Genomic DNA, 26233 nt, shown 5'->3' on the forward strand with positions numbered 1-26233 from the left:
GCCTGCTCTATTATTCAATGAGATCACGACTGATCTGATAATTCTCAACTCTACTTTCCTGCCGTATCTCCATCACCCTTGTTCCCTTCCTGATAACAAATCTGTCGATCTCAGTTTGAATATACTTAAAGGCCTAGTCTTTACACCTTCTGCAGTAAAGATCTGAAAGACAAAAATCCTCCTCATCTCTGTTTTATATAGGTGATCCCCTATTCTGAGATTATGTCCTCTGGTCCTAGACTGTCCCACAAGAGGAAGCAACTTCTAAACATCTACCCTGCCAAGTGCCCTAAGGGTGTGTTTCCATGTTGTATGACTCTATAATCTGATATGTTTCAATAAGGTCTCTATTCATTCTTCTAAACACCAGTGACTACAGGCCCAACCTACTTAATCTCTAGTCATAAGAAGATCCCTCCCTACCTGGAATCAACCGAGTGAATCTTCTCTGGACTGCTTCCAGTGCCAGATTTGGGGACCAAAATGATTCATAGTATTCCAGGTTGGGTCGGACCAGTGCCTTGTACAGTACTCAGAAGACCTCCCTATTTTTATACTCCATTCCTTTTGAAATAAAGGTCAACAGTCCATTTTCCTTCCCTATTATCCTGAACATGAAGGCTAGCTTTTCATGATTCATCCATGAGGCCCCCAAGTCCCTGTTTCTTTCTGTTTTTCTACATTGCGATAACATTCAACTCTTCTTTTCTTCCTGCCAAAGTGCACAGCCTCAAATTTCCCTACATTATGTTCAATCTACCAAATATGCATTCACTCACCTAACTTGTCTGTACCCTTTTGTAGACTCTTATGTCATTCTAACTACTTACTGTCATCTCTAAACTGTACTTATCCAGATCATTGTTATATATTATAAATAACTGTGGTCCCAGCACTGATCCCTGTAGTACTCCACTAATTAGAGAATACAATCCTGAAAACGCATCTTTTACCCAAACTCTTTGCCTTCTATTAGTTAGCAATCCGCTGTCCATGCTAATATACTACCAACACTATGGGCTCTTTGTCTTATGGAGTTGTCATACTTGCCATGCCTCATCATATGTCTTTTGGAAATCTAACTATAAATTGTCCTCCTTTATCTACTCAGCTCGTTACCTCCTCAAAAAAATTGTAATAATTTTTTCAGACATGGCTTCCCTTCATGAGGTCATGTTGACTTTGCTTGATTAAATAATGTACTTCAACTGCTCTAAGTAAATCCTTTGTAACAGATTTGAACATCTTCCTAATTACAGATGTCAAGCTAACTGACGCACAGGCTAGCTCACAATATTCCATGGCATATATAATGACATCTATTTCGTGAATTGTTAATGACCAACATCAGCCTCATCAGACAGGCAAGGGAAATTTTATTTGATCCTGCACTTCATGAATTTTCTGGTAACTCTTAAATCATTTGAAACTGCACAGCAACATGTGGATGCCATAGAGCTGCTCCATAAAGACTGGAATAATTTAGCTGTCGACTGAAATAATTCTTGAAGAAAATAAATTTGTGTAGCTCTGTTTACGTTATCATGTAATGAATCTATTTTGTTACTATTTAGAATAGCTACTATTTGTATAACTTTTACTTCCAACTTCGTTCCTTATTATCATTTCCATCCAGCTGCTTTTGCACAAAATTGTCAGGGTGTCAATTCCTTCATGGATTGTAATGTCATTTCTAGATTTTAAGTTAGAAGAAGTCTTGAAGAATCAACAAACTATAAACTGAGTGTTCTGTATTTCCCCATTATTATCTTACAATCACAATTATTGAGCCAGAAAAGTGTATTTTAACAGGAAACAGGTGGTAAGAATCAGCCAACCATTTATCAATTCTGCAACTTAAACAGAGATGAAATTGGGGTGAAGGGTAAAATGTTCGCTGATCTGTTACTGCTTGGTGGTAAAAGGAAAAGTTACCACTAAAAGTTCTCCAATCAATGAAACAGGGAATATCTAATGAGAATGGCTGGGTAGCGGCAATGTTCTTGAACTAGTAATCCTAGACATCATGCAGGCTTGGGCTAATAAGTGACAACTAAATTCAGACCACACAACTGCTAGGTAATGACCACCTCTGACAAAAGAGAACCTTGTCATCATTCCTTGCATTCAATGGTACGATCATTCGCTGAATTCTCCACTATGAACACTTAGGTGTTACCGCTGACCAGAAATTGAACTGGATCAGCCACACAAATTCTGTTGCCACAAGAGCAGGTCAAAAGCTGGGAATTCTATGCAAGTAACTCAACTCTTGACTCCCCAGTTACTGTACACCATTTATAAGATACAGGTCAGAGGCGTGATGGAATATTTTTTACATATCTGGATAAGCACAGCTCCCATAATAGTCAAGAAGCTTGACATAAATCCACAGCAAAGTTGCCTATCTGACTGTATACCACCATCTTGTTCAACATTTACTCCCTCTACCACCAACATAAAATAGCACTAGTGCGTCCCATTGACATGTTGCATTAGTGTCTCAACAAGGCATTTTCAACGACACCTTTCAAACCCTCAACTTTGACCACATAGAAGGGTAAGGGTGCAGATATATGGGAACACCACCACCTGCAAGTTCCCTTTCAAGTCACACACCAGCCACTCCTTCACAGCTGCTGGGTCAATATCCTGGAAATCCCTTCCTAATAGTAGTGTAGGCATGTCTGCACCCAAAGACTGAAGCGGTGAAAAAGCTCCTTTTGGAATGGGCAACAAATGCTGGCTTGCCCAGCATTGCCATCATCCCTCTTTGTGGAAGATGGTGGTGTAGTAGCAATTTCATCTGGACTAGGAATCCAGAGGCACGTGCCACGCTCTGGGGACACAGGTTCGAATTCATGACAGTTGGTGGAAATCAATCATAACTAGATATGGAATTGAAAGCCAGCCATCAGTAATGATGATGATGATGATAAAACTATCAACCACCATCATAAAACAAATAACCCTGGTTCACTTACTTCTTTTAAGGAAGGAAATCTGTCATCTTTACTCGATTTGGCCTGCAGACCCACAATAATATGGGTGACTCCTAACTGCCTTATTAAGGCAATCAGTTCAAGGGCAATTAGGAATAGGTAACAAATTACGGCCTTGTAAGTGATGCGCATATCTCATGAAAGAAAAATAATTGACTCTACCATTATCAAGCCAGAAGATCAACCGGTTTAATGAACTCTATAGGACTGTATGTCAGAAGCAGCACCAGTCATCTATTACACTGGGGGTCAACCTGGCAAACACAGGACTACATACATGTTCAACAGTAGAAGCTGCATGCAATGGACAGAGCGAAGTGATCATACAATCAATGGATTAGATAAAAGCTCTGCACTCTTGTCACATCAAGTCGTGAATGGTGTCAAACAACCATCCAGAAGGGGAAATTCCACAAATATCCACATCTCCATGGTGGGAGAGCCCAGAACATCAGTGCAAAAGCTAAGGCTGAGGCATTTGCAGCAAACTTCAGCCGGAAGCATGAGCTTGCCAGTCTTCAACTAATTCAATTCACTGAGCAATCAGACAGCAAAGACTACAGACCCTGACAACTTCCTAAAACAGTATTGAAGACATATGTTCCAGGATTAGTCGTGACGATGGTAAAGTTGTTGCAGTACAGCTCCAAATCTCAACACTGGCACCTACCTGAAAAACTGGAAAATTCTCTAAGTATGTTCTGTCCTCAAAAATGAATATGAGTATAAATCCAACTTGTCAATTACCCCCTTAAATCCCAATCTCTCCATCATCAAGTATCAGCAAGATACACAAAGTTCATTGACCAACGCTATCTTCACCTGCGCAACTACTGGCTGATTTACAGTTTGGATTTTGCCATTTTGGTTAGAATCTTACCTTGTACATGCAAAGATGATCGTTGTGGAGGCCTATCATCTCAGACTGAGGATATCACCGCAGGAATTCTTCCAGACTGTATCTCGGCTCAAACAAGATGGTGGAAGAGTAGCGCACCTAACTTGGAGCTCGTCAGCTCTGTCCATTTCTTTTCTTCTTTATCCTCTTTTCATGGTTTTTTTCTTTCTTCTCTCTTTATTTATCTCCATTCCTCACATAGACTCGATGGCCTCCTGGCCTGGAGGAATTCCAGTGGGGACTCCTGGCCTCCTCAAGGAGTCCCAGTGCGGACTCCCAGCCTTGAGTTTAAGTCCATGTGGACTCCCTGGTTTAGAAAGACCGTCATGCTATACTTTTACCTTTATTTCTTTATTTTGCTAATTTACACCTAAGATTTTGTGCCTAGCTTTGTAACGACTGTAATGCTGAGCTTTTAACGTTATTTCTTCATTTTCTAATTTATACCTAAGATTTTGTATCTAAGTATTTTTGTACTTAAGATGGTGCCGGAACTGGAGACTTAGTACACTTTTCGTTGTACTCATGTATCCCTGTATTTGAGTACATGTGACAATATATCTAATTCTAAATCTAAAACCCATTTTCAACTGATTCATTCATGACTATTCCTCCATACGAAGTCAGAAATGGGGCATTTGCTGATTAATGAGGTATTTAGGACTATTTGTAATGCGTCAGATGCTGAAGCATACCATACCCATAAGTTGCAAGGCCTGGACTGCATGTTGTTTTAGGGTGATAAGTCACAAATAACATATGCACCATACAAGTGGTAATCTAAGGCCATCTCTAGCAACATAGAATCACACCATTTGTCTGTGACTTTAACAGCATTACTATCACTGAAACATCCACCATCAACATTCTGGGGATGAAGGGATGACTACTATTCATTAGCAATCTCTATTATGGGTTATATTAAGTGTTAAAATATATGATTTTAGTTTCAAATTTACGTAAATTAAAGGTTGCTCACCAACAATGCGTGAGCTTTTGATCCAGATGAAAGACTTCTTGAAGCAAGAAAGCCTAAGATTGCAATGGAGATAATTGCTGAGAGTTGAACTATGCTCAGAACAGAACATGGTGGGTTAACAAGGTGTAGAGCTGGATGAACACAGCAGGCCAAGCAGCATGAGAGGAGCAGGAAAGCTGACGTTTCAGGCCTAGACCCTTCTTCAGAAATGGGGGAGAGGAATGGGATTCTGAAATAAATAGGGACGGGGGGCAACCGCAGGAAGTGCTACACCTGCCCTTACACCTCCCCGCTCACCCCCATCCCAGGCCCCAAGAAGACTTTCCACATCAAGCAGATGTTCACCTGCATATCTGCTAATGTGGTATATTGTATCCGCTGTTCCAGATGTTGCCTCCTCTACATCAGGGAAACCAAGCGGAGGCTTGGGGACCGCTTTGTGGAACACCTACACTCGGTTCGCACTAAACAACTGCACTTCCCTCCCAGTCGCGAACCATTTCAACTCACCCTCCCATTCCTTAGACGACATGTCTGTCCTGGGCCTCCTGCAGTGCCACAACAATGCCACCCGAAGGTTGCAGGAACAGCAGTTCATATTTCGCTTGGGAACCCTGCAGCCCAATGGTATCAATGCGGACTTCACAAGCTTCAAAATCTCCCCTCCCTCTACCGCATCCCAAAACCAGCCCAGCTCGTCCCCGCCTCCCTAACCTGTCCTTCCTCCCGCCTATCTCCTCCTCCCACCTCAAGCCCCACCCCCATCTCCTACCTACAAGCCTCATCCCGCCCCCTTGACCTGTCCGTCCTCCCTGGACTGACCTATCCCCTCCCTAACTCCCCATCCACACTCACCTTTACTGGCTCCACCCCCGCCTCTTTGACCTGTCCGTCTCCTCTCCACCTATCTTCTCCTTTATCCATCTTCTATCCGCACACCCCCTCCCTATTTATTTCAGAATCCCCTTCCCCTCCCCCATTTCAGAAGAAGGGTCTAGGCCCGAAACGTCAGCCTTCCTGCTCCTCTGATGCTGTGGCTGGCCTGGCCTGCTGTGTTCATCCAGCTCTACACCTTGTTATCTCAGATTCTCCAGCAACTGCAGTTCCTACTATCTTCAGAACATGGTGGGTTTTGGTTTTAGAAGCAAAACATAAGCAAGCAGAGAGAGGCTGAACCTGGAGGCTACCTAAAACTGCTATATTTAGTCAAAACTTCTTTTCTGCATGTTTACAGAGTAAAAGAGTAAATGGGGCCAAGTAGCTCTTTAAAGAGAGAAATCCAACTATAGAATGGATGGCAATGTAATGTCAACCTGTGACTGGTGGGCTGTGGCATGTGATGCATACACTTGGACCAGGAGGTTGTATTGGTAGGAATATGCCATATACCTGTGAGGCCAGACCTAGATTAAAAATAACTGCCTTCCAGGGTATGAATATATTCAAAACTTTTGGAAGTAAAAATGGAAAACTTCACATTTATTGACATTATACTTCATCTGTCACACATCTGTCCACTCCGTTAACCTGTTCAAATTCCAAGTCAAATTCTGATATCAAGCCACATCCCAAAACTTATCCAATTTATCCCATATTCCCATAACCGAGATCAGAACGTCATTGAACAAAACTTTAACTGTAACAACCATATAAGTACTTTGGCTATGAGAGCAGATCAGAGTCTAGGAGTCCTATAGTGAGTAACTCACCTCCTGACTCCCCACATTCTATCTACCATCTGGAAGATACGTGAGGAGCATGATGGAATAGTTTCAACTTGCCTGGATAAATGAATCTTTAACAACACTCAAGGAGCTTGTCGTCATTCAGGAGAGCTTGCTTTATCATCTCCCCATTCACCACCTTAAACATTAATTTCCACCACCATCAAGGCACACTGACAGCAAAATACTCTGCAGCAATTTACCAACACTCCTTCAAAGGCACTTTACAAACCCATGACTACCTCTACCTAGAAGACAAAGGCAGCAGATATTCTGGAACACCATCACCTGCAAGCTCCACTCTAATTCATGCAACATCCTGACTTGGAACTATATTGCCATTCCTTCACTACCACTGGATCAAAATCTTTGAGCTGTCTTCCTAGTAGGACTGTGGATGTACTTACATCAGACTGACTCACCAATGGCTCACCACCTCTTCTTCAAGGACAACTATGGAACAACTAGGGGACTAGCCTCGCAACTCAAATCAAAACCCAGTGGAAGAATAAGAAAATATGTCATATGTTTTCTTACACAGAAATAGAGAAAATAAAAATAATGAAGTAATGTTAAGCTGTATAAGATCTTTGTTGGACTTTTTGCACAAAAGTATACCTTTATGTAGAAAAAAAAATGCTAAAGGTGCAGTGTAGGTATACTAAGATGGTACCAAGATGAACGTGACTATGTAACAGTTACGAAGAATTAAATCAAACCAAAGAAAGTTAAACGATAACTTGATAGAGGCCTTCAAGTTAATGAAGCGTTACGGTGAGTCTTTTATCATGTGGTTTTATACTAAATTTCAGTTTGGATTCAAGACAGACTGGTAAAAGAGAAGGCAAAGTCAAGAGTCAAGAGTGATCTTCAGATTCAGACTTCAAAATAAGACTATTTATGTACATTCATCCTAAATATTCCTATTCATGATATACTATACTAAACACTCATCTTATCGTTGTATTAGGTAAAAACTAAGCCATCTTTTATGTTCTTCATATCCATGTGATCTTAAGTTTAATCTAGTGTAGTAGCATGGTTTATTCTTCTAGACAATTCTAACTCTGCTCACACTCTGCTATTTAACCTTAGGGAAGTGAAGCTTGATGGCATCATTGCCAGTTTGCTCCAGAGTCCTGAAGCCCTTATGTAATGCACTTTGTTTCTGTTGGTTAGTGAGATGATATGAAAAAGTACAAACACAAGGATTAGTGTAGGAAGTTGTAAGAAGTATCTTTACAGAACATGCTTAGAATCAAGCATTCTCTGCCGTGCACTGTTGTCAAACCAGAGACTATACATGTGTCCTCAAAACAGAATTAGAGAGCTTCTTGTGAAAAGATTAAAATGAAAGGATATGAGAAATGATGAGAAGTGTGGGTTTGACTAGATAGCACATGGAGAAAAACACTAACGGAACAGTAATGAGCCAAACTGCCTACTTCTATTCTGGAACTTACTGCAAGCTGAGAACCTGCACACTAAGTTTATTATTTATTTCAGACAATCAAATGTGATTAAATCCCAGGACAGCTTGTTATTTCAAATAGATTTTTGATTAAAAAAAGTTCAATCCAGTAATTTTACATTTGAATTCGATTATTGTAAAAGCTCATACCTTATTGATTTCGGTCCACTGCCTCCAAAGTTAGTAGGAGCTGATGCCATTTTGGTAAATGCTCTGTCAGTAAACATAAATTAAATTATTGAAGTGAATCTGGGAATTAGAAAACCTTCATACCTGTAAATCTCTGGACGGGGCATGTTAAACTGATTAACACCTTTAAAAAGTTGAACAAATGTTGTAATGCTGGGTCAGGGAAGGTGCCCCATGATATGAAAAATGTAAAATTTATTCTCACCTGCTACTTGTGCTCTGATACAAGATTGATAACACATCTCTACAAAACTTTAAAGCAGAAGGACATTGCTGAGCGTTTCCACCCAAAATGAAACCACAGAATTGTAGATTACTGGAGTAGATATGGTAATACTTTATTCTCCATCTAAAAAATCATTAATTTATCACAAGACTATTAATCCAGAAAGTCAGCTAATGATCTAGGACCTGGGTTCAAATCTGGCCATGGCAAATGGTGGAATTTAAATTCATTAAAAATCTGGAATTAAGGATCTAATGATGACCATGAATCTATTGTCGACTGTTGGAAAAAGCAACTGGTTCACTTACGTCCTTTTGGGAAAGAAACTGCCATCCTTACCTGGTCTGGCCTACATGTGACTCCAGACCCACAGCAATGTGGTTGACTGTTAATTGCCCTCTGGGTAATTAGGGATGGGCAATAAATGCTGATCTAGCCAGCAATGCCCACATCCCATGAATGAATAGATAAAAATGACCTCCACATGTAAACTGAAATCCCTTTGGCTCATGGCTTGGCAGCAGATGGATGGCAGAGGTGATTTTGGGAAGTGGTCCTTTTAAATTTTCAATAAACTTCCAATTTGAAACTTTTAAATACAAGGGGCATTTGATCAGAAAGGGTGTTTTTTCCCTTGGAGTTTAAACTCAAGATTCAGTCATTTGGCCATTTTCATACCTGGCATCACAATCTGTCTTAATTTTATTATCTTCAATTGGCTACCTTTTCAAATAAAAAAAAAACTGATCCAGTGTTCAAAACTGTTAATTTTGGCAGATGGTTCATGCTTGAATTTATTTTGTGGTTTATACCAATGTGTTACTTGTAATTTGCTGTTCCTTTGGTATTAAAACTATTCTCTATTGTTCTTACTTACTTCCATCGTTTGATGTAATTCAAAGGAGCCAGATTGCACCCGATATCAGACAGTGCTTTTTTGTATTGCTCTAGGTCAACCTGTTGGTACAAATAATTTTATTAGAGAAAAAAGATAATACGATGAATTCTGAAGTTCCAAAGGACTTGATAATTTGCTTTATAAAATAAGCAAAAGATAATAGAATATTGCAGGAAATAAACTCTAAACTTTTCACTCATGTTATTGCCTTGGCTGACTAAATGATGCTTTAGAACCAATTTTGCAATGGAGAATGTGAAGGAGGTAAAACAAAATTCAGAATAATTTCTCCCAGAATCTAATTGCTTTAGCTTTTCCATAGCTACAAAAGTGCACATGCTTCCTCACACTAACCCCACCACCAGTGATGGTGAATAGATAGCCAACACTTACTGCCTAGCTTTAAGCATTATTAATATTTATTAGTTAAATCCTGGAGGACTTTTAATGCCTATTCAAATATTCCTTTTAGTCTCTTCAAAATTAATTCACAAATATCGCCAAGCAAGGAAATATGGTTTGATTTACTTTAACAGCTAAGTCAACACAGTATCATAGTGCCATATAGAGACATGTCCATCCCTTTGACTGTTCAGTACTCCCAATCATGACAAAGCTTCATGCCTTCATCTCTGAACTACAATGTATTATAAGCCACAGAGGTTGGCACCATGAAATTGGGTGGTCTGCAATTGAGCACTGAATAGCATGTGCACAAAACGTAATGTAAGCCACAGAAGCTGGCAACCTCCAAGTAATCTCAAAGTGATTAAGAGCTAAGACATGCAGCTATGAGCCGTAGATTCACTGTGAACAGATACACAAAATGTGTATGCATTCCTGGACATAACGTGACCTGGCAGAAGCTTGCATTCCTAAGTGTTGAGGAGCTGAAGTGGTGTGAATGTTGGATTGAAAGCAGCCATGATGATGTGCTGATGCTGATGGTTTGCTGATACTGCATCTTGAAGCTCAAGGAGAAAACCGGGGAATAATTACTCAATGCAAGATTCTGAACTTTTCATATTCATCACCTTTGACCAACATACTTGCCATTGTCCACTCATTCAGGGAGGGAAACTTCTGCCTGTGCATTTAAAACTACAGTTCTCCATATTATGAAATAAACTCCACAGCCAGTGCACTTACTGGAACCTCTACACAGAATGTTTTTCAGAGTTTTTCATGCCTCCATTTTATTTGAACAAAGTTCTCTCCACAATACAATTGTACAGCTGGTTCAGACCCCACACATCATTAAGCCATAAGTCAACCTTTGGTACAATGAGGACTCTGGGACAGCATCCCAGGAGCAGCTCCATGCTAGGCTAAAAAATGTGGTACAAAACCAGTGAAGCTCAATATGAGATGTCAAGTATGCTAAACAAAAAAGTATAAGAGCGAATAGATCCCAGAACCAACACATCAGATCAAAGATCTGTAGTCTGCCTCATCCAGTTACAAATAGCAGAGCACAATTAGCCAAATGAGGATGACTCACAAACATTCAATTCTAGGGGATACTAGCACATCAGTGCAAAAGACAAGGGTGAAGTATTTGCAAGCATCCTCAGCAAGAAATGCTGTGTCTATGATCTAGTTCCTCTGGTGCCTGTCTTCAGAGAATTCAATTCACTCCATGTGATATCAATAAATGGCTGTGTGCACAGAATACAGAGAAGGGCTCTTGTGGCTCAGTGGCAGCATCCTTACCTCTGAGCCAGATGACCTGGGTTCAAGTCTCACCTACTCCAAAGGTGTGTCATAACGTTGTTGAACAGGTTGAATAGAAATATCTTGAATACAGAAAAGTACATGAGCTCTAACAAAATTCCAGCTGCAGCACTGAAGTCTTCTACACCAGAACTAGCCACGTCTTTAGTCAAAGTCTTCCACTATAGTTACAGCACTAGTGTTAACAAGATGGAAAATTGCAGTCAGTATGAACTGTCCATAAAAAACAAATCTGATCCAGCTAATTACTGCTACATCAGCCTACTCTCAATCATTAGCAAAGTGACAGTAGTTCTGTTGACACTGCTATCAGTGTCACTCAGTAAAAAGCTGCTCACAGACCCTCAGCTTGGATTCTGTCATTTCACTCGGTTCCTGTTCTTATGACAGCCTTGGTTCAATTCTGGATAAATGAGCTAAATCCTAGAGACAAGGTGACAGCGACTGTTTAACCTCTGAAAGATCAGAGGTAGCAGTGTCTGCTGGTAATTAGACAGCATTCTGTACTATTTGTAACTCTTTAGATACTGAAGAAGTCTGAGCCTGCATGCAGAAAGATCTGGACAACATCCTAGCTTGAATTTAAAAAAGGTTCATAAACAAAGACTAGGACGTCCACTTTAAAAGAGGCAGATAGTCTTAATTATGACAAGATGTCCAGAGTAATAACTCATTCTCCTTCATCCAATTTGGAATGAGAATTCTATAAGGAAACAACAACGATTCTTCTATAATGAGCTTCAGTCAGAAAACAGTCTTTGACTTTGCTACAGCCACGAAGAATGATGTTACACTTTGATAATGCTCCATTGAAGGCCTGGCAAAGAGGAAATATTATTCACAGATTCAGAGAAAGTTTATAGCACAGAAACAGGCCACCTGGCTTATCTTGTTTGCACCAGCTGAAAAATGAGCTGCACAGCCTAATTTCACTTTGTTGCATTTGGTCCATAGCCGTGCAAGTTCAGGCACTTGAAGTGCAAATCCAGACATCTTTCAAATGAGTTGAAAGCTTCTGTCTCTAATACCCTTTCACAGTGAGTTCCAGATTCCAAACACCTTCTGGGTGAAAATTTTTCTTCATCTCTAATTTTTCACTCTGATTTTTTCCCCCAATTACTTTAAATCTATACACCCTTGCCACTGATTCTCTACTAAGATAAGCAGGGTCTTTTCATCGATTGAAGCACCTCACTATTGTATACATCTTGATCGACTCTTCCCATCAATCTCTGCTGTTCCAAGGAGAATGCCAGCGTATCTGATCTTTTTATCCCAGGTTCTGGCAACATCCTCACAAATGTTCTGTCTACTTTGATTACACTCTTTTAATGAGGTGACCAGAACTGCACACAGTCAACAAGTTGTGGCCTAAGTAATAATTTTTATTGTTCCGATATTACCACCTTGTCTCTATATCCAATACCTCAGCTAATAAAGGATTCCAAATGCCTTCTCAACCACCTTACCAATCTATCCTGATACTTTCAGGGATTTGTGAATATTCATGCCAAGTCTCTTAACTCCTCTACACGTCTCAGTATTCTCTCATTCATTGTGTATCTTTTTGCTTTGACTCCAATTGGAATTAGAGTTTAAACCAACTGTACTATGCTCATCAATCCTCATTATTCCCTCAAAAAATTCAAACAAATTGGATATGATCTTTCCTTATAAAATACACACTGACCATCATTGATTAATCTATTTCTAAGGGCCCTGCTTTCTGAATAACAGTCATATAGGACTAGTGATCTACCTACTTTCAACCCACACCTATTAATTCTTCCTCTCTCCCTATCAAATTCAATGCATCACATTCTTCCTTCTTACAACAATACCGTATCTGTTCTGACCTTCTCTTTTGTGAATACAGATCCAAAGTACTCATTAATGTCCACAACAATAGCTTACACCTCCACACAAAGGTTATGGGCCTTAGATAGCCTCTTGTTGTTAATCTATTGATAAAATAACTTTGGGTTCACCTTCATTTTGCTTGTCAATGTTCTTCCAGGTCCTCTCTTTGCTTTCCTAATTTCAACACTCCATTTTCTATACTCCTCTCAGTTTTATGTAATATTATGCTCTTATTTTGAAGAATTATCTTACCCTGTGATAGTGGGCTCGAGATGTGGCCGTTGCTCCGAACCCCTTTCATCCTTTTCAATAAGTATGTTAAAACTACCAATTATGATCACTACCACCAAGATACTCTCCCATTATTAAACTAGGACTTAAAATAAATTAATGGGAACTTAGTCTCCAACTAAATCAGTGCCACAGCCAGGTTAAGAGAATCCTGGGGAGCAGGGTCTTGTCCATTGGAAACTCAAATTTCATGCATATTTCCCATGGTGCCCAGTGCATTGCGACTTCTGTCAGGTCACCAGGAACATCTGTATCTAATGATCCAGAGTCCAGAAGATATGAGCCATTGTTATCTCTGGACAAAGGGAAGAGCTCACTGAGAGGTTATGTAATAGTTCTCAGCATGCAGCTATATTTGACATGTTCTAAAATATCACAGCAAGCACCGTCCAAAAACAGCATTTTGGAGGTGTAGCCCACAATACAAATATTTTTCTCTCCCTCTCCAAATTCATGCAATTTTTCACCATCAGCTCAGCAAATCTGCACTTCAGCTTTTAGTTTTCCTTTCAATGTTACTTTTCTAAGCACTTATCACTTATGTAATTAAATATTTATCTTGTATATTTCACTTCATTACGCAAATTTCCTCAAAATTAACCAATTTCATCCATTTTCAGTCACAGCCTTTTCTTTTGAACCCATTTGCAACCTTCAACTTAATCTTAAAACTTTATCTTGCATCTTGTTTTCCTTTCTGCTCATTCACCAGTAGGGGAGAGGCTTTAACTTTTTTGGAAACGAATGTAATAAACCATGCTGAATGAGGACAGAAATTTATATATTTTCTTCAGGCAAACTATCTTAGTGCTCATAAATTTTAATTATGCATTAAAATAAATGTGAACATATTACTTAATTTAACTGAAGAGATATACAAAGTAATTATACAAAATAATTCGGTTTCTCTGTAATTTGATTAATTTTGTTCAGTTTATGCTCATATGCCTTTATTTGGCATTGCTATATCAGACTCAGAAATTTACATGATGTGACTTTATTCATCCACAAAATAATGTATACAATTAGATTTAAAACAAGCAAGGTTATTAATGTTAAAGAGACATCTCATTTTCTGTAAGTGGACATTATCCAATCTGTTTTGAAAATTTCACTGCCTGGTGGATGAAATACTGCTTACGTTTGCTGATCCTTTAATGAAATGTAACTTACCGAAGTCAGCTGCAATTACTTATGGGCACATAGAATTTTGCTTTATTTTGTCGTGGTTGACATATACTAGGTCATCCAATAATTTTTTCTCACCAAATTTCTCCATTTCACTTGAAAATAATAACGCATGCTAAGCAATGATGGCCCATTGGTACTTCCTACTGGTATTTGTTCATGCCTAAAAAAGACCTTTAATGCCTATGAACTAACTAATCATTGGTGACATTATAAAGAAACATATATTGACCAATTCCACAATGCTATTTTTGAAAACAGATAGGAAATCATGAGAGAAATCACTTGTTAAAGATGGTGACAATCCACAAGACGGCAATCACAGTGAAACATGGCTCCTCACCAATGTGCAGAACCATGGCTGGTTCTCAGTGTGCCAAATGTCAAAAGGTACTGCATATCCACTGACTGGTTGGACTTAAGGATTTTATTTAAATCTGGCAAAGCATTTTCCGCCTGCCCCTAACAGACATAGCACTCTCACTTCTGATTCAGTAGACTGTGAATTCATGTCCTCCTCCAGTATTTGACCACATTTTATCAGCTAATATTTCAGCGTAGTACTGAGGGAGTGTGGTATTTCCTGAGATCTGTCTTTCTACTGAGAAGTTTAATCGAGTTCTCATCTCCTTGTTTGGATGGATACGAAAACCTCACAGGAATATGCAAAAAAATTACAATGGTGGCCAAAACTCAACTCTCAATCAGCACCATTAAACACAAATTAACTAGTTGCTCAACTAATTTACTGCTTTTGTAAAAGATAGAAAATTTTGGAATTACTTGGCGGACTTTGCACTGTTTAATAGTGCATATGAAACCTTGCTTGCACAAACTGGCTGCCATATATTACCATTAACAACAATACTGGATTTCAGAAATAATTTATTGGTTATGAAGCATCTTAGGGAGTCTGATGTTGAAAATGTGCAAATTAAATGCAAGATCTTCTTTCTTTCTTAAAATTGCTATTTATCTCTGAAAAGTAATGCCTTGTGAATGATTAATCCAAAGTCAATCAGTGGGCACCAAACATAGTTTGAAAATTTCTTACAACCAATGTCAAGTGAACGCAGGGAATGTTATAATTTCTTCTAATTTTGTAAACGTTGTTTTACTTTTTTAACAGTCACTGAAAATATCAACAGACATTGGGTAGCAGAAATTATGGGAGTCCTAATAGAGGCATTCAATGAAGGATTTCTATTGCTTTAACAGCACTTTGTATTTTGTATTGCAATGGGTTGAAGCTTATGCAGTGTTTGAATAATCAAATGCAACTGACCTCCGAAGGTGGCTGCGGTGAACTGATGTAGTAAACGATAAACAGCCTCATTTTATCTTCAGGGGTACCTCCTATAATAATAAGAGCAAAATATTTTTCAGCATAGAAGACTGTCAGAAATTATTTCATATTGCACATGAAAGGATTTGACTTTGCATTAGAAATAATTGCTTAAAAAGTAATTTTATTTTACAGCACTTGACATTTAGTATGTAATTTTAGATCTTCCCAGACTAATCAAATTTGAAGGTTACGAAAGTGAAAAAAAAAGATTTAATGCTCTTCAGAATTCTTCATTAAACTCTCAGAAATATATGCGCAATGGCAATATTTAATGGTACAGCTCGGAAGATACAGAATGACATGCTAATGTCTGATGGGCAATACGACGGTGCTGAGTTCTGTGAAACCAACATTGGCTATTTCTGAATAAACAGTTGTAGCACCTTTTCCCACTTACTGACTTCCCAATATCAATAATGCTGCTATCGGGAGCCAAAGATAAGAGCTTTAATGCGCTTTATAAAATACACCCTATAAAAAGGGTCTTTCTCCATCCTCTGACAACAAATGCAGACCCAGGAAGGACTGGGAAGAAAATATAAGGTAGTAAGTGCTGAGAGTTTACTCACTTAAATTTTCTGAATTCTGTAGTTAAAACATTTTTGAAACATTTACTGTTCGTAATTATGCACATTTACATCCTTTAAATATATCAACTGAAATTTTATGAGAAATGCTGAGAATAACTATTTATGTCTGAGTTAAAGGTCAATTTTAGTAGTTACCGTCAGGATCAGAGATTATATCCAGTAAGGACTTGTCTAATGTGGACTTGCTCATCAATTTTTCTTCATATTCGAAATAAACATCCAACTTCCGAGCCTATCAGGAAAATTATTAACATTGTTATCTTTGGAATTTACAGAAGATATATTTACCTGCAAGATGAAGCTTACATTTTATCAAACAAAGTTTACAAAAAATTAACTGCAAATCGGATGATGATAATGTTAGGAAGGGAAGCTTTATTAAGCAGAACCACTTAAATTTTTCCTCAAAAAGTACAACACAGAATATGCATTGATTAAATGCATTGAATCCAGGAAAAGTAAATATCAGAAAAAAGATTAGATGAGAAAACTGAAAGCTACAGTGTTTATTTTCATTAAGGACTTCAAATCCAAAAGTTAGCACTGATATATGAAATGTTTTATTCTTACTCAAAAAATAAGTTATAGAAAATTAATTAAATTTCTGTCTGAGGTAAAACCTTTCTCACTTTCACTTGGAATCTGTCAGTTATAACTCAAGGACATACAAAATAAACTGCAGCTAGATTCCAACCTGTGAAATTCAATCTGAATTCTTCCATCATTACATTTCATTTCCTAGACCCGCAATGTCTCTGGTCTCTGCTCTCTGCTCTCTGTTCAAATCCATCAGTTGTTGTGCAGTCTTGAACTACCAAGTCTAGCTCAAATTGAACTTATTGTTCCATTTCACGGAATGGACTTACAGCTATGAAAGAAAGCCATCTTTGATTCTATCAGACTAATCTAGATTTTAAAAACATGGGCATTAGGAGTGAAAGGAAACACTTTTCCAAATGAATCACACCAGCAAAGTTCTGTGAATTGAGCATGTAAATATTTTAAGGACTATTTATAGACAAATGACCCATAGCATAAATCTATATAGAGGAATTCAAATTCAAGCTGTAGAACTCAAAAATAAAAAAAGACTTCCACTATTCTGAAATAGAGAGTAGCATCAGAAAACGACAGAAAGAACGGAAAGTAATTTGAGGTACAGGAATGATAGTGTCTTGCCAAAAGGCTAAGAATAGATCAGCTTACATAAGTAAACAGGTACTCACCAGGGAACCTAAGGAAATCATTGTGTTTAGGCTGGACTGTACACAATACTTTAAACTGTATCAGATGGTGTAGCAATTTTTTGGCTTATGATGTAACAGAGTTTCTTACAAACAATATTTTGTTGGACTGACTTGTAACCAAGGTCAGTCTATGATCCAAATGATTAAGAGTTGAAGAAACAGTCAAAAGTAATTCCAATAATGTGTATGTAGACAGTGCCTTTAACAAGCTAAAATGTCCCAAGACATTTGACAGGAGCGTTATATTCTGCATTTATTGTCAGTGCCACTGCTAGGTGGTGTAGCGACCACACATGCCTGTAAACATAGCTTTGCAGTCAAGCTCCTAGGAATCGGTTCAGTGAAATCAACAGTATGGCAGAACTGACTTGTCAGTTGTGGTTTTATTAAGCTTTCAGCACTGTACTGCCAAAGCATCCATTCAAGAAGTGCCCGTGAAATAAATCAGACAACTGGTATGTTTAAAAATACCCCAAAGTGGTGAACTGTGCAGCAAGAGGTGTGACTAGAAGTGAAGGGGAGTTTGGGGGGGGGTGGCACAGCCAATGGTCAATAAGACTCTGCCATGATGGACACAGCCAGAAGGCTCTGTTGCAACAGTGTGCCATCATCTCTATTGTCTCTGTAAGCATGGGCGGCTGGTGGCCATCACTGCTGACCATCCTGGCATTGGCAACACACACTCCAGCATTGTGAATCAAAATCTGAACCAAAGTCAGAAAGTAATATTAGAAAATGAACAAAACCTTAATTAAAAGGGTAGGTTTGAAGGCCATCCTAAAGGAGAAAAAAGAAGTAGATAAGGAGGTGATTTACAAAAGGAATTCCAAAGGTTTCAGCATAAGAAGGCACAGACACCAGTCATACAGCAACTAAGATCACAAGGAGTTGGAATGAGAAGAGTACGTCTTATGTTATTTGGCCGGAGAGGGTGTGTGTTATGGGGCTGGAAGAAATTACACAGATAGAGAGAGGAGAAATCATGGACGGATTTGAAAACAAGGCTATGAATTTCAAAATTAAGGTGTTGCTAAACTGGAAGTCAACATAGATTAGCAAGTATATAAAAAGGTAAAGTTGCCATAGTCTTACCAGACCATAGGGCTGGTCTCTCAATGGAAATAAGACTGGTGGTGGTTTAACCTGGCGAGGGAGAGGCTGTGAAGGACAGTCCTTCATGGTAACCTTAACTATGGCACCCTAGCAAGCACACAGGTGATAGATGAATGTGGCCAACTGCCAGTTAGGACAGGAGCACAGAGTTTTGGACTGCCTTAAGTTTAGGAAGGATAGAATATGAAAAGATGGCCAGAAATGCATTGGAAATGTAAATAACATATGTTTTTATTTTTCTGTACTCCTAATTGTGGACTGAAATTGGAGAGGAACTGTTTCAGAAAACAAGGATTGTTGAAAGATTGATGTACGTTTTGGAAAACAAGTAACCTGACACTCATTGGGAGCACTGTTTACAATTCTCTGGTTTATGTAGCAGCTGAAGCATACTTTGTAGATGAGCTGGATTCAAAGGCTGAGTACAAATTAAATTCAGCTGGCAATAGGTAGCTGATTGGTCTGTGGATTATTGACCAGTGATGACAATGGCCTTTTCCCTGCCAAACTTGCGGCTGTGAACAAGATAGTGAGAAGCCATCAGATCATTATGAACTTAGGAGCTATTTTTGTTCTCTGCAGTAAAAAAAAACTTCAAAGCTTGAAGAAAACCATTTTATTTTTCCTTCAGCAGTTGCTGGAAGTTGTGATTTTAAATGAATAAATCAGAGACCTACATAAGTGTGAAACAGTTACCCTGTGCCTCCTGCAAACAAGTGAAAGCATCCCAAGAAGGAAGATTGGGTAGCAGTGTTCTGATCAGCAGAAGAATCATTTCAGAAACCCTGTGAGCACAAACAACAAAATTTCTTTCTCACTCTTTCCCTCCACCCACATGTATTTTTTATTCTGCCTGTATGTGTGTATGTAGAGGGGGTGTATATAAATGGGTCAGAGTTTCAACTAGCAGAGTTACATGCTGAAGGCTCATAGTTGCTTATCTGCAGCTAGAGTCTATTTATTTGTAATAGATAATAATTTCACATTAAGTACAGAGACCTGGTTCGCGCTTTTTGTCAACCTGGATCCAGAAGATAGGTAACTGAGGAATTTTGCAGTACTTTTTAAAAAATCTTTAACTTTTATGATTACCTGGAAAATAGTTAAATCTAGAGGTAATGTGGATGGGAATCGCACCATCGAGGTTCTGAGGCAGGGTAGAGATGGGCAATGACACAAAGGTGAAAAAAGGCATTCTTAGTCACATACAGATATGTGTTTGGCAAGTTTATCTCATTGCCCTGGCTGAGATCAGTTAAACATGCACAAATTAAGCATGTGATTGTGCACCCAATCTAGACTACATGATTTAATGTCACACCAATGAGCCATGGGGATGTCACCAAAAAAATTTAGAAGTTTGGTTTTTATCCCTACTTTGATTATAGAATCCAGTTATTTGTTACAATTTTCTCCTCCTGCCCAAAGCTCAACTACCGCATATGAATAAAAGTAACATCTTTCGTTATTCTTTCCTTATTTTTACTCCATTAGGAAGGGACTATTGACCAGCCGATATACAAAAAAACCCAGCAAACTGATTGCTTTCCTTGATTATAAAAGGAGAAAACACTTCAACAAACAGAGCAAGAGATCTCTCACTGACCAATTTCTACTTTTCGAAAATCATTAATAGCTGCAAAACAGGGTCTTCAAAGGAAAAAAATAATGGCACTAGCGCTAAGAATGCCTATTTTTGTTTCTGTAACATTACCCAACTATGCCCTGCCTCGGCTCATCTTCTGCTGAAGTTCTCGTTCATGTCATTGTTACTTGTAGACTAGGCTATTCCAATTCACCTCTGGCTAGCACCCATGTTCCACTCTTCACAAATTTGAGGTCATCCAAATTTGTGCTACCTGTGGCTTAATTTTCACTAGGCCTTATTTCACCAATCACCCGTATGCAACTGAACTACACTGGCACACAATTAAGTAACAAATTCATTTTTCAAACTTTCAGTATTGTTTACAATTTCCTTCAAGGCCTTGCTTGGTTCTTATCTCTGCAATTTCCTCCAGCCCTACAAATGATGCAAGTTATCAGTATACCTCCAATTTGGCTTCTTAAACATCTATGATTTTAATCACTCCTATACTGACAGTCATGCTTTTTGCTGACAAGATATTAAACTCTGGAAGTTCATTTAAACCTAAACCTCCTTAAACTTCTGTCTCTCTACATTTTTCCCCTGGCTTAAAATAATCTTCAAAACCAAACTTTTTACCTAACTTTTATCCATCTGCTTCAATATTGCCTTATCGTGTTCAGAACCAAAATTTGTTTGATAACACTCCTGTGAAATGGCTTGGGAAATGTTACTACTTGAGCAGCACTATTTACGTAGTAGTTGCTGTTGTCAATATCCACAGAAAAATGGGGCAGTTTCATTTGCCATACAACTGGAAGACATTTCCAGATTTCCAAAAATGTTTCCAAATCAGTTGTGTCAAATTAACTGTCAAGATCCCAAGAACATGATTTATTTCTAGTTTCCTTTTGATACAACAATCAATAAATGATCCAAGACAATGGCTGGGGACTGTCTATACTCCAAAGACTACAGTTGCATTAATCACTTTACAGGAATTATCCTCTATTTCCATCTGAAAATGACTGTGCTTGGTCAAATCAGTTAGTGAGATTTGTTGATATTTGGCATGGCTTTTATAATGACATATGGAATTGACAAATCTCATTCAGTCACAGGATAGGGAAGAAAATGTAGATTACAGATGATCATGGCAGTGGCCATAAAAACTTCACTAGCTTAGATTGAAGACAATGTAGGTTGCTCAGTAAACAAGAGAGGGTCATAAGGAAACAATATACACTATTATGTTATATTAATCATTCAGGAATTATATATCACCATGAAGTACGATCAAAACTGTCGTCTATTAAAGTAGGACTGCTCTACCAGACTGAACTTAACAGGTCATTAAAGGAGGAAGACTCCTATTTTAAAAATCTGAACAGGATACAAAACCAGGACGTTGGTAAAAGGGCAGTGTTTTAAGTCACTAATTCTCCATAAAAGTGCACACACAGTTCTCTCTAACAAGGAACACAGTCTACTTCTTTTTGAGTTTCAGAATGTTATACACTACAGATCACTGCATATCTATTAAATGGATTTAAACATTCAATTAACTTTTACAGTAAAACAGTTATGGAAAATTTCCTGTTTGTCTCAGTGGGAGAGCCAGAGAAGGTGATCATTCTGATTTTACCAACTGTTGACTGACCTAACAAGCGGGGACAGAAATAAAATGCAGTTATTTCATACAATTAAATTAGATAGCAAAATTAGTATAAAATGAAAAATGCAATGAATACTTTACCTTAATGTGTTCCAAAACAGCTGTTGCCACATTTGTATGAAGATCAATGAGTCTTTTTTTCTGTAGCAGTTCGGGGAGAGAGCTTCAAGAGAGATAGATATTAAATTGACAGAGCACACTGCATTTTCTGAATAAAAGAAAATCTTCTAAAAAAAAATGAAAACAAGCTCCACAGCAATGTATATGTGGGTGCATTTGTAGGTTCATTAACTTGAAGCTCTTCTTGATGGAATTTTAACTTACTTAACTTCTGAAAGGAGGCATGATACAATTTACATCATTTAAACAAGATGCATTAGTTTTTAGTAAAATAATACAAACAAAACAACAAGAGGTTGACTGGATTGCTGTACACAACCAATTTGGTTATGTAGAGATAATGGTTATTGTGCCTCTATAGCTGTCCATGAGAATATTTATTTATTTCATGCAAGTGTATATGGTGTTGATATAGGTTGCTGAAGAAGATGGGGTGAACGACAGAAGGAGAAAGGACTAAGAAAATGCTTTTTAGTTTTATAATGCCTTATTTTGTCTCAGAAATGTCTCCAAGTCCATTGATTTAGCTTTGGCAGTGCAGTGACTCGTAAGTTCCTAATAAATGTTTGGCAAAGATACTGGGAGTGAGGAATGCAGAATGAATCTCTTACAGTAAGTATATAACAATACGGTGTTTATTAGTTTTTTTCTGACTGGCAAGAGGACAACAAATGAAGTGTTGAAAACATAAAAACATAACTGTCATTAGAATCAATGAAGAGGAAATATTTATAACATAAACAGTAGCTATTAAAAATATCTCATTGCTTCAAAGACTGGAGGGATTTATCCAGCAAATTGTATGCGGGAATAGAGGAGTCTAAGAAAGCTCGCAGGAAGTGCTACACCTGCCCCTATACCTCCCCACTCACTCCCATCCCAGGCCCTAAGAAGACCTTCCACATCAAACAGATGTTCACCTGCACATCTGCTAATATGGTATACTGTATCCGCTGTTCCCGTTGTGGCTTCCTCTACATCAGGGAAACCAAGCGGAACCTTGCGAACCGCTTTGTGGAACACCTACGCTCGGTTCGCAACAAACAACTGCACCTCCCAGTCGTGAACCATTTCAACTCCCCCTCCCACTCCCACTCCTTGGTCGACATGTCCATCCTGGGCCTCCTGCAGTGCCAGAACGGTGCTACCCGAAGGTTGCAGAAACAGCATCTCATATTTCGCTTGGGAACCCTGCAGCCTAATGGTATCAATGTGGACTTCACAAGCTTCAAAATCTCCCCTCCCGCTACTGCATCCCAAAACCAGCCCAGCTTGTACCCGCCTCCTTAACCTGTCCTCCCACCTATCCACTCCTCCCACCTCAAGCCCCACCCCCATCTCCTACCTACTAGCCCCATCCCGCCTCCTTGACCTGTCCGTCCTCCCTGGACCGACCTATCCCCTCCCTAACTCCCACCTACACTCACCTTTACTGGCTCCAACCCCACCTCCTAGACCTGTCTGGCTCCTCTCCACCTATCTTCTCTTTTATCCATCTTCTATCCACCTCCCCCTCTCCCCCTATTTATTTCAGAATCCCCTTCCCCTCCACCATTTCTGAAGAAGGGTCTAGCCCCGAATTGCCAGCTTTTCTGCTCCTCTGATGCTGCTTGGCCTGCGGTGTTCATCCACCTCTACACCTTGTTATCTCAGATTCTCCAGCATCGGCAGTTCCTACTATCTAATGAAAAGGGTGAAACTTGTGAGAGTACACATCAGGGATTTGGGAACATGCAGGCAAAAAAAGAAATTAGCATGCTGGTACAGTAAGCAATTAGGCAACAAGATGCCATGTTAGCCTTTATTGTAACAGAATTTGAGTACAGAATAAGAAAGCCATGCTATGATTGTATAAAGCAGAGAGTCGTCACACCTGGAATGCAATGCATATTTAAGAAAGAATACTTATACTGATCCAGTGAAGCTTCATTAAATTGGTACGTGGGATGAGAGGATTGTCCTATAATAGGAGGCTGAATCAACTGGGCCAATATTCTCTGGTATTTAGAAGAATGGAAGGTAATCTGGTTGAATCACATATGGGTCAAGTTTTAGATTTAAGTCCTTCACTAGGAACACGAGATTTAGGCTGTGGTGTGTTAATAATTAAAGTTCCTGTTGACCTTGCCAGTGACATAACTAATCCTGTGGCACTAATTTGAAGAAAAACAATTGCGTTTTCTCCATTGTCTAATATTTAGGTTGATACCTGCCTAATATTTAGGGCCTTTATGTGTGCCTGAATAGTTAAGGCATAGAGATCCACAGTGAAACCACAAAGAAGAGTTGAATTCTACTGACCTGCTTATCCTCATTGCTCAATTAGCACAGACCTGATGGGCCTGGAGGCCTCCTCCTCTGCTATAGTAAGTCAGTGATTATAAAGTGGTTTGATAAGGCAGAATCTGCAATGTTACTTCCCCTAGTTGTCCGCAACCTTAGAATAAGGAGCTGAACATTTAGAACTCCTTCATTCAAAGAACTGTGAATGTTTGGAGTTTTCTACCCTAGAGTATTGTGCACAATGCAACATTTAAGGCTGAAACAGACAATTGTTTTGGTCTGAGGGACTCAAGGGATATGGTGAGCTGCTAGGAAAATAGAATTGGAGCTGATGATCAGTCATATTCGTACTGAAGGGCAGAGAATGCTTGAGGTGCTGTATGGTCTACTTTTGCCATAATTTATGCTTCGATGAGGTGATTTTGTCTTTGTTTATGAGATGGAGGCATCCCTGGTTGGGCCAGCATTATTGTTCGTTCCTAACTGCCCTAGAAAAGCTGGTAGTGAGCTGCCTCTGGAACTGGGTCAGTCTTTATGTTTAGGGAAACCTTGAATGCTGTTAGGAAGGAAGTTCCAGGATTTTGACACAACGATAGTATAGCATAGGTAAAATAGTTCCCAAGTCAGGATGATATGTGGCTTAGTGTAGTGCGGGGAGGTGACTCCACGCATCTACTGCCTTTGTCTATGCAGATGGTAGAGATCACAAGCATTGGAGATACTGTCAAAGGAACTTTCATGAGCTAATGTAGTCAGGTGAAGCATTGATGAGGTTTGTGTGATGTTTCAATATCTGGATCCGTTGCATGTTAACCCTCTGCCACTCTATAGAAATGTTGTCAATTGTTTGGAGCCTCTAATTCGCTGTCAAAATTCTTTTGCACCTGTCACTGTGTATCAGCTGCGAAATAATCAAATTTGAAGGTTGTGAATGAGGTGCCAATCAAGTGGGCTGCTTTGTCTGGGATGGTGTCAAGCTTCTTGAGTGTTGTTGGAGCTGTACCAATCCAGGCAAGTAGATAGTACTGCATTGCACTGCTCACACATGGCATCTAGATTGTTGACAGGCATTGGGGAGACAGAAAGTGAGTTACTCTTGACAGAATTCCCAACTTCTGATCTGTTCTCATAGCCACAATAGTCATATGGCTGGTCCAGTTCAGTTTCTGGTCAACAATGACCCCGCTAAATGTTTTTGGTGGGGGATTCAGCAAGGGTAATGTTATTGAATATTAAGGGGTGATGGTTATATTCTCGCTTTTTGAAGGTGGTCATTGCCTGGCACTTGTGTAGTACAAATGCCACTTAACATCATTAGCCCAAACCTGGCTTTTATCAAGGTCTTGCTGCATATGAAAACAGAATGCTTCAGCATCTGAGGAGCTGTGAGTGGTGATGAACATTCCCATTTCTGACCTGATGATGGAAGGAAGATCATTGATGAATCAGCCGAAGATAGTTATGCCCAGGACTCAATCCTGAGGATGTCAGGCAATGATGCCCTATGGCTCCGACAGCAAAATCATCTTCCTTTGTGCTGGTATGACTCCAACCAGCTGAAAGTTGCATATAGTCAAATACCACCTTAATGTCCAGGTCAGTCACTCTCATCTCACATCAATTTACCTCTTTTGTCCACATTTGGACTGTAATGACGTCAGGAGCTGGGGTGCCCTGATAGAGCCCAACTTTAGCCTCAGTGAGCAGGTGATTGTTTTTCAAGTGCAACTTGATAGCACTAAACCTCAGTCCACTCATTTATGCCAGAATTTAAATGTAATTTCTTGACTTCAGTACTTCACCACTAAA

General features: G+C 39.1%; 1 protein-coding gene across 1 annotated transcript in view; it reads right to left on the reverse strand.

Moving 5' to 3' along the window:
- scfd1 (sec1 family domain containing 1) overlaps positions 1–26233 on the reverse strand; it is a 141658-nt gene that overhangs the window by 71315 nt on the left and 44110 nt on the right. Inside the window, exons 9-13 of the mRNA XM_048600432.1 lie at positions 22103–22184; positions 16534–16630; positions 15746–15816; positions 9367–9446; positions 8225–8287 (exon numbers count right to left, since the gene is read on the reverse strand). Coding sequence (XP_048456389.1) covers positions 8225–8287; positions 9367–9446; positions 15746–15816; positions 16534–16630; positions 22103–22184 — 393 coding nt within the window. The remainder of the gene's footprint in view (positions 1–8224; positions 8288–9366; positions 9447–15745; positions 15817–16533; positions 16631–22102; positions 22185–26233) is intronic.

Source organism: Rhincodon typus, chromosome 8, assembly GCF_021869965.1.
Source record: "Rhincodon typus isolate 14 chromosome 8, sRhiTyp1.1, whole genome shotgun sequence".
Taxonomy (NCBI): Eukaryota; Metazoa; Chordata; class Chondrichthyes; order Orectolobiformes; family Rhincodontidae; genus Rhincodon; species Rhincodon typus.